Here is a 9704-nt window from a genome sequence, read left to right as displayed (position 1 = left end):
TTTCCAGTTGTTGCAGAGTAGTGTTCTCTGATGTTTCTAAAAAAGATTCTGTTGAACTCCTGAAAGAGCCAATGGCAACCCTAGCTTTCCTAAGGAGGCCTTTAATGCTCCTTCATTTAAAGGTTCAGTGAGAAGTAGCAAAACATGTGCTCTGACAGTTTATCAAACTCATGCTTTTGCCTTACCTATTTTGCACATGCACTAGTTCTCCAACTACTCTTTTAATACAACCCTCTAGGCTTGGACACTTAAAAACTCACAGCTTTATCACAAACTAGGAACAGTAAATGGCCTAGCACTTCATCGTGCTTTTGAAAATTTAAAGCTGAGCATGGTCTGTAATGACAAGTTACTAAAAACCAATCTGAAACCTTAGTGTTGGAAAACTCAAACAGTGTGTAGGTAACAGAAGAACTCCTACAATCAATCTAACCATAGGGCAGTCAAGCAAGTAGAACAAAGTAGGTATTGCATTGAAGGACTTCAGTCATCAATTTAGTCCTAATAATGGTAGAGCTCTAATACATACTGATGTGACTATTTAGTACAGAGGTTCTTACAGCGCAAGTTTTATTTTCCTCATTACTTGACTAAATAGGTAAAATTATTTTCCCTACCCCCAACTAGTAAAAAACTTCTTCTAAGTGTTACAGTTCACAAACTTCAACTGAGGAATCTGCACATGCAAATTAAGGCTACCTGCGTTATTTATAATCAACAATTAACAGGAATCAAATGTGACAAACCAAGTATAATGCTGCAGCAACAAGTGAACTTAATTCCACTCCCAAAACATTTCAAGTTGAAGAGATTACTTTACAGCAGGACTAGTATTACTGCCTACTTGAGAGATGAGGTTTTGTGGACTTGGAAGTAACACTGAAGATTACAAAGCAAAGCTCATAGCAGTTACACTAGTCCTTAAACAACTATTTCACTTTTCATAAATCTTTTCAGCTGTTTTGTAGCAACTCATACTAAGGCTAGTACTTGCGTGCAGCATCTGAGTTGTAAAGGTAACAATATACACACTATTAAACAATACAAATCTAACTTCAGTGCTGCTGTTTTTTCTTAAGGCATATCAATACTGCAGGACTACTGAAGTTTTCTAAAACCAATCTGCATTTTCAGAAGAGAGACAGCTTGAAGACAAAAAAAAAGCTACCACACACCTAGTAAAGCAGCAGCAGATAGTCAAGCTAGCAGTATTAACCAAGATATGCACAGGTAAATTAGTAAACACTACAGCCAAGAACCTACAACATGAAGTTAAAGCAAGATGATGTAGCAAGATTCAATGGAATGTTAAGTGGGAGTTTGTCTTTTTACAAACCAAGTGTACGACATTCCTTATTTTCATTAATGAGTTTCAGGTCCTAAATACCACAACTCAGATTCTCATTGACTAGCTAAAAACAAACCCCCCCCTATAACCCCCAAACAAAATAACAAAAAAAAAAAAAACAAAAACAAAACCACAGAACTCCAACTTGCATCAACTTAAAAAAATATTCCTTTACAACAGTATTGCAGAAGTAATCATCATAGTCCACAGTTTTTGTAACCATGTACCAGAATAGTTGAATAGTTAAAAATTCAAGGAGTTATGTACACAAACATGCAAGTTAAAAGGAATAAATGAAATGCTCCACTTTATTAAGAAACCAAAAATACAAAACTGAAGAGTTCAAGGCTTCATGTACTCAAACACTACTGAAAAATGGTATCTTAAACTTAGTTTTGTTTACTAGCAGTACTAATATTGACCAAGATTAATCTCTACAAGATAGTGTTAAAAGTTGACATTTTCCACCATTTGTGCTGTAAGAAGCTAGTTTCAAATTAAGAACTTGGTGCAGTTACAGTAAAGTCTAGATATTTATATAAATGTGGTTGTAGTTAATATGCTGTTTTGTAGCCGAGAGCTTTTTAGCTCAAACTACAGCTGTTCTCTAGTTAGTGAATTTTAAGATGCTTAGAGAGAGTTTGTTTAATCAGCTATAGCTCTACTGAATGATGTTCCATGCAAAGATACAGCTTTTAAGTCATCTAACAGACCTAGATGCCATTTGTTTCTGGCTACTAAAAATACAGAGCTCTGTGAAGGCATACTGTAAAACATATTAAAAGTTAGAAAGTTGAGAGACTGTATCTAATGGTAGCATATGCAAGCTGAACTACACACTTTTCTCTCACGATACCCTGCAGACCACAAACATTCCTATTTGCATGGGAATGTTGATCCAGTCACACTTACCAGTCAAGTGTTCAATGCTTTAGTTTTACCTGGCAGTTAGTTCAGCTTTCCTCAGGTGCTTTACTTATATGCTTCAGGAAATCAAGGGAGGGTTAACTGTTAGCTCTGATTTAGCAAGAGGAGCATAACATGAGAAGCAGGAAGGAAGAGGAGAACAGAGACTAAGAAATGCAGTAGACAACCAAGCATTAGCCTCAATTGAAGAGCAGAAGACACTTTGAAGAGTTTTCCTAACAATGCATGAAAGTTCACTTGCTTAGAGATACTTGAAATACAACTTTATTATCTAAACAAAAAAGAATGGGAATGACAGAAACAAGATTTACCACTTAACACTCTTAACTCTGATGTGACTGCAGCAGTCTTATATTTGAAACTCAAAAGGGGAAGTAATTGCAGTCCAAAAAACAGCTAAATATGCAGGTCCAAAATATGAAGTTTTTTGTTTTGGTTTTTTTTTTCCATTTTGTTTTGTTTTTTGTTTTTTTTTGTTTGTTTGTTTTTTTTTTAAACTGCCACATTCACTCCGAAGCCCATTCATCTCTTTCAGCATCCCAAAGATTAAGCACATGTTCTGCTCAGCTAGATAATAAAGTGGCAAACACGCTGCACCACTGACATCACAGGACAGTTGCCTATAAAACTAGACTTCTGACGCTGGGCTCCAGCTTCATCCCTCACAGGTCATCATCTTCATCTGGCAGTGCAGTGGTTTGAGCAATCTGGAACAAAGAAGTTACACTTAAGAACTGTTCTTCAGTTATTTGCCCCAGGAGTCCAAACACTATTTATTAAGCAATCATTTGGCCTTCGTGCCCTTTCTCACTTACCTGTAAGTCTTGCTCATACTGTGCTGCCAGTGCTGGGTCCATAACAACTTCAGGTGGTGCAAGAGCAGGCATGGCAACAAACTCCAAGTTCGGATCTCCAATTAGCTTTCTAGCAAGCCAGAGGAAAGGCTTCTCAAAGTTGTAGTTACTCTTAGCTGAAATGTCATAATACTAAAAAAAAAGTACATATTACACTTTAAAAAAAAAGAACATATTATACTTTAAAAAAAGACAGATATCTCTTACCAATATTTAGGACATATCAACATTAACATATACATAATCAACTCTACTTTTACCTTAGTATTCTTTTTGACTGCATGACTTCTGTTTATGCTCTCAGAAACAGTTATAAGTGTCTAGAAGAATACAGTTTCAGGCAAACAGGCAGAAATTGATAACTGAAAAGCAATGGATCCAATCTGATCTCAGATGGAACTTCCAGGAGGCAACAGTGCATCTATCTTTTTCCTATGACTTGACCTACTTTAGTCTCACTTCTGTGTCATCTGATGAAATTCTGAGCAGTGGAAGCCAAATGCACACAAGCTCTTTAAGAACTATAATAGCTTCTGCTAAAGACCAGTTATGATCATCTTTAACATCACCACTTCCCCCTTTCCCTGAAGTTAGGTTCAAACGGCCAATAGGATGTAAAGTTCAAGTATTACAGCCTGTAGCAACAAAGGCAGAACACTAAATTACTGTGTAGAACCCAACTGCAATCAACAGACACAACAAATTTGATTCCTACAACCCATGTGAACATACCTGGAGATTCTTCTTCCTGTGGAAGACAATGGATTTTGCCTTGACTTTTCTGTCCTTAATATCCACTTTGTTGCCACACAACACTATAGGGATGTTTTCACATACTCGTACCAGATCTCTGTGCCAGTTAGGTACATTCTTGTAAGTAACTCTTGATGTTACATCAAACATTATGATGGCACACTGAGCTGCAAGAAAAGAACAGTCAAGAGTTACATCAGGGGAGCAAGCGCTTGCTTGTAAGATGGGAGACAGAAGAGATGCCCATAGAAATCACACGTTAGGGTTAAGTGTCTGCATTAACTTTTCCCTCTCAGCTTCACAGTTCCGAGAGGCCATTTTCTGTTAACAAGTTCAACGCACAAGCCCACAGAACTCAGCCCACGACCATGTCGCATCTTTAGTGCCCAATCTTAAACACCAGCTAGTTTTATCAGTGCAACTGTCCCACTGAGTAACATGCTTTCGCATGGTATGAGAATATGCAAGGATTACAAAAGTCCACTTTGATTTACACAAGTATTTGACAGAAATCAGTTAACACCTATTTAGCTAATCTCAGACACTGAAGCTTTCAGGTAGGTTGAGAGCTTGTAGTCCACATCTCAGGATGCTCTTGTCCAGAACAGCTTTTCAAAGAACACGGGGGCTTGACTTGATCCTGATACTTCTAAAGGAAAAGTAACAATGTTGAACTCCAATAATCCCTTGCAAAATTTTGAAGATATGCAAGTGACTGAAGTACACACAGAACAGAGCTTCACCAAGCAGAACTAAGGGACACTATCAGTAGTTCTTTAGAAAGACAACTAAACTCTGGCATGGAGATGTACCACATCATCGTATCTAAAAATCTCACAGTTTGTCTGTTCCAAGTTCTTGCCTCAGTACAGTACGTTAACACAGATATAAACTTGTACTAACTGAAGCACCTACTTTCATCTCTTAACCACTGAATTCCATCAGCAAGATCTTGTCATTTAAGGTGCACCATTACTTTTTGTTAATATCAAAGGCTGCAATAGCATACTGAAACACAATCTTAGAATATTCCTACATCAGCACAAGTTGCCTAGCAAAGGAAATTACTGCTACATGAAGCTACATGAGGAGTCTGAAGACCCAGAAACCAGCTCATCACTGCAAGCCACACTGACAGTTTTCAGAGTGGCCAACATGAATAGAATTAAGGATTGAGCTGTAAGAGGTACAGAATATTCCCACATATACACATATCTTACCTTGGATGTAATAGCCATCTCGCAGGCCACCAAATTTCTCTTGGCCAGCTGTGTCCCATACATTAAATTTAATAGGGCCTCTGTTAGTATGGAACACCAGAGGATGAACTTCAACACCCAGCGTTGCTATAGTGACAAAAAAAAGCACAGCAGTTACCAAGTCATGAATTGCACTTGTAATTGTAACATGTATCTGAAACATTTCTTCAGACATACCTACATACTTCTTTTCAAATTCACCAGTCAAATGACGTTTTACAAATGTTGTTTTACCAGTACCACCATCACCAACCAGGACAAGCTGTTGATAAAGGCAAAAAAAGTCAGAGCAATACACTTCTAGAAACATTTTTTTTGTCATTTTAGTGCAAATAAAAATTACTACTACAAAGACATTAGTCCTACAAGATGCTGTAAACAAAAGACCGAATTCCCAATGCCTCACTGTACTGGGACCTAATTTGTTAAGCCTATCATGCTCTAACTCTAGCCACACTTATCCAGTTCAGCTACAGGATATGTGAATATGGTTCTGCTAAACTACAAGTGACTGAATTCAGAATATCTGGTGTTTTCAACCTGAATGTGACCACACTTTGAGAGCAACTCATTTAAGCTCCCAAACTGGAGAAACACACCATAATCTTACAACTGAAAAAAAAATTACAACAAAAAAACCCCAAAACCCCACCAAACAACTGCACTACTAACAATTGGAACATTCTAGCCAAGCATTGTAAGAAACACAAGTAACAACCTGCCATGAAGCAGTCTTAAGGTTTTCTGGCTGTTAAGAGAAAAAAAAGCCACCCACCCACAAAACATCACAAAATGCTATTCCAAAACATTTTAAGTTTTCTTCCCTAAACAATTAATACACAACAGAAACAGACTATTCCAATTCACTCTAAGCACTTTTTGCTGTGTCTTTCACTTCTGAAATTTCAAAATCGTTCTGTAGGCAAAGTACCACTAAAATTTATTACACCAAACTACAAATAGCACCAGACTGACACGGTGCAACGGAACCTTTTTGTACCAGTGATATGCAGCACAACAACAAACCAATGGCACCGTAAAGGTAAGAGCGGCACTTGCAAACCAAACCTACCATCCACGTTGGCACTCAAAGTCGTTCATGCTACTTTCCTACTGAAGAGGGGGGGGGGGGGGGGGAACAAAACCCCCAAAAAAACCCCAAAGCCAAGAAACGACTGAACCACTCCCTTACCTTAAACTGCACTTGGGGCTCTCCTTGGGCGGCCATGCTGGGTCTGCAGGGGAAATGGAAGCATGTGAGCTCACAACAGCCGAGCCGATTCAAGGCCCAGCCGGAAGGGGCCGGGCGCCGTTTCCAGTTCCCAAACCGCCTCCTGAGGCGCGTGCTCCGCGCGCCACTCAGCGCCGCCGGCGGAGGGGCCGGGGCTCAGCCAGCCCGCCCCCCCCCCCCCCGGCATTACGGCGCGCGTGGTCCCGGGCCCATTCATGGGGCAGGAAGCGCCTCCACGTCTCCCCACATGCGGCGGGAGCGCGCGCGATAATGGCGGCGGCGCCTCCCCGCCCACCCCTGAAGCCCCATAACGGCAGGCTGCCGCCGCCGCCGCCGCACCCCTTCGGCTTTCGGGGCTCCGAAACGGAGGGAGCGGCCGAGGCCGCGGCCCCCGAACGGAACGCCCCTGCGCGGGCCGACACCAGCCTCGCGCCACGGAAAGGCCTCCCCAACCCGCCCCTCGCGAGAGCCGACCTGCCGATCGGGAGGGCCCAGAGCAAGTCCCGCGGGGCTCCCCGGCGGGCGGCCTTTCCCCGGCCGGGCCCCGGCCTCCCCCCGCCCCCCGCCAGCGGGCCTGACGCACCCTCCCCGCCGTGAGCCACCATGACTGAGCAGCGCGCGGCAGCTCCCCTCCCCCCCCGCCGACTCGGGCCGCCGGAGGCCCCGCGCCGTTTCTCCGCCCGGATTTCTCCCGCCCTTTCGGCCGGGACGGCGCAGAGCGCGGCTCCTGCCCTCCTACCTCTCCCGGGCCGAGGGGAAGAAAGGACGCGGCACGGGTCGGGCACCGCGGCCGCAACACTCGCTCGGGCCCAGCCTCGCCGCAACCCAGCCCACCCCCTATCCCCCGCTCCTGGGCGGCAGCTAACGGTGACCGCCGCCCCCGCCGCTCGCGCTCCTTCAAGCGGCCGCGCTTCCCCCCCCGCCCGCCCGCCCAGCTGCCGGGAGGGAGAGGAGGACGCCCCGACCCCGTTACCTTTCCCGAGGTTTGCTCTCCGCGTCGTTCCCTCCGGTGACTGGGCGCTGTGAAGATGGCGGAAGCGCGGTTCAAATACCCGGAGAGCGACGCCGCGCGGCCACAGGGAGGGGGAGGGGTCGGCCGTCACGTGGTAAGGGGCTGGGCGGGAGGCCGCCAGGCGCGCGGCTCCTCGGCCGTCCCTCGGCCGCCGACGCCGGCTGTGGGACGGCTGGGGCTGGCGCGGGGGGGGTCGGTTCTGTCCGCCGCCGCCGGCCGCTCGTCCCCTGAGCGGGACGGGCAGCTCGGTCCTGCCGCTCCGCGGGCGGCAGCGGCCGGGCGAGAGTCAGCCCGCCGGCTGAAAGGGGAGCGGCTCCTTTGTGGCGCGGGCAGGAGGGCGCGCACCGGCCCGCTGAACGGCCTCCCGCCCGGCGCCAGCCCCCGGCCGTCAGAGAGGGGGCTGAGCCCGCCGCCCCGAGACAGCGCCTTCTGCCGCAAAGCCCGAGGGCTGCCGAGAGGGAGCCCTCTCTGAGGGCCGAGCTGCTCAGGGAACTCGGCCGTCTCCCTGTTTCATCGTTAAAACGGCACCAGAAAGCGCTTCGGTCAGCTGACGGCGCTCCTCCTTGCAGACAAAGTTTAAAAGTCGCGTGTAGGTACTCAGTACGCGGTTCAATAAAGCCGTCCTTAAAAGCAGCAGGAGAATTTAATTGAACAGCTTTCAGGTAAAAACGGCTGGGGTGTTCGAAAGGAGCTTACTTGAATGTACCTCGTGACCGTTACTTTCGGTTCTTCACACACAAACTGGTCTGAATTCACTAGAGAGGGCATTAATGAAAGTAAAAGTTCTTTTGTAAGCCCCACATTTAGAATAGTTCTCTAAGCTCTCAAGTCCAAACTTCAGTGGAACAAACTTGTTCAAAAACTGACTTTCAGAGAACGTAAGTGTTTTGCATAGGTCTGTAAGTACCAAGTTCATGGGTTCACACTGATTTTTAAGGTCTCTAATATTTTTTTACTCCAGTACACTTAAACAACTTTTATGAGGTCTGCACAATATTTGTTCGTGCACCCCATAATCTAGGATAAATAAAAGATTTTTTTTTTTAAAAGCCTCTGGATTGAATTAACATAGAAAATACTTCATGGCAGGCAATACATACAAACACAGCTTATTTCTTGTTCGTTTTCTACAGACATGGATGCAATGTTTATGTAAAGTTTTACAAGAGTGGCTGCACTGTGCTGTAATATTTGCTTATTTGATAGTGTAAAGTCAATCCAGATGTTGCATAAGATATTCTTTGTTGGAAAACATCACCAGCTTGTTGAATTTGCCTGCCCTTTTTTAGAGGAGATGGGTTTGTAGGGCTTTTAGCATTTTTGCTGATCGCCTCTAGGTGTCAGGAAGGATATTTTTCAGAACATGTAACTCATCTTAAATTTTTCACAGCACAATGCTATCTTTATAAAACCCTTGTGAATTCCACCTCCCTTCTTGACAAATAGGCGTGTGTTTTTAAGTAGGAACCCATAAAGCCACATTAGGGGCGTTTGGCAGTTTTTAAGAATATAAACACTTCCGGGGGAAAAAAAAGCAATCTGTAACTGTGTATAGAACACTCAGTGTACTTTAGAAACTTCTCAACGTTGTTACAAATTTAGTAGGAAGCTACTTTTTTTCCCTGCAAAATGGTAATGCTATTGATACTTTAATTAGGAATAATTAAAATAGATTTCTAATTTAAAAGTCCTCTATCATAGCATTTGAGCTCCTGGCAAATACTTATTTCATTTTTATGAAGATAAATTAGTACATGGAATCTAGTTTTTTCATCTGTTTTATCATCATATATAAGCAAGTGTTCAGTTCAGAGGATCCACAAAACAGCTGCTCCAGATAACGCGATTCAGCAAAGGCAACAAAACACATCCAAGCGCTCATTACCAGTGTTAGATCACTATCTTAAAGATTAGAGTCCACAACACATAGTACTCTAGGTAATCAGCAGAATAATTACTTTTAAAAGATCTTTACATTTCCCGTATCTTGACTCACATCATCTGTGAACAAACTTAGCAACTCACTGATGCAAATAAATGCACAAAGTAAAAGGCAGCCCTTACTAAGTGAGTGTCTGAAGGTGCAAACGAGGAATGGTACAAAAGGTAGTACTAGAGATAAACAGAGTCACATTGCTAAACAGCATATTTGAATATAACTGCTTTGTTAGTAGGAAGCAAAATCCTTTTGTAAACTGTAAACGAAGGCAACAATATATGCAGGCAAGCAATGAAAAAGAACATAATTGTACTTCCCAGTTAAAGCAGCGAATTGCGGAAATGTCTCTGGAATATGAGCTCAAGCAGGAACAGAGGTCTG

General features: G+C 43.8%; 1 protein-coding gene across 1 annotated transcript; it reads right to left on the bottom strand.

The window, feature by feature from the left end:
• Positions 1-1628: 1628 nt before the first annotated feature.
• Positions 1629-7491, bottom strand: RAN (RAN, member RAS oncogene family). Its single transcript, XM_049805556.1, has 7 exons — positions 7346-7491; positions 6334-6376; positions 5319-5403; positions 5103-5228; positions 3862-4049; positions 3091-3261; positions 1629-2982 (listed from the first exon to the last, which is right to left on the bottom strand). The coding sequence occupies exons 2-7, from the start codon at positions 6367-6369 to the stop codon at positions 2938-2940; spliced, it is 651 nt and encodes a 216-aa protein (XP_049661513.1). The 5' UTR covers positions 6370-6376; positions 7346-7491; the 3' UTR covers positions 1629-2937.
• Between the last annotated feature and the right edge of the window lie 2213 nt (positions 7492-9704).

The sequence above is a fragment of the Accipiter gentilis genome, chromosome 7, assembly GCF_929443795.1.
Source record: "Accipiter gentilis chromosome 7, bAccGen1.1, whole genome shotgun sequence".
NCBI classification, from domain to species: Eukaryota; Metazoa; Chordata; class Aves; order Accipitriformes; family Accipitridae; genus Astur; species Astur gentilis.
The sequence above is the reverse complement of the archived record's forward strand: the minus strand, read 5'-3'. Positions and strand labels throughout refer to the sequence as shown.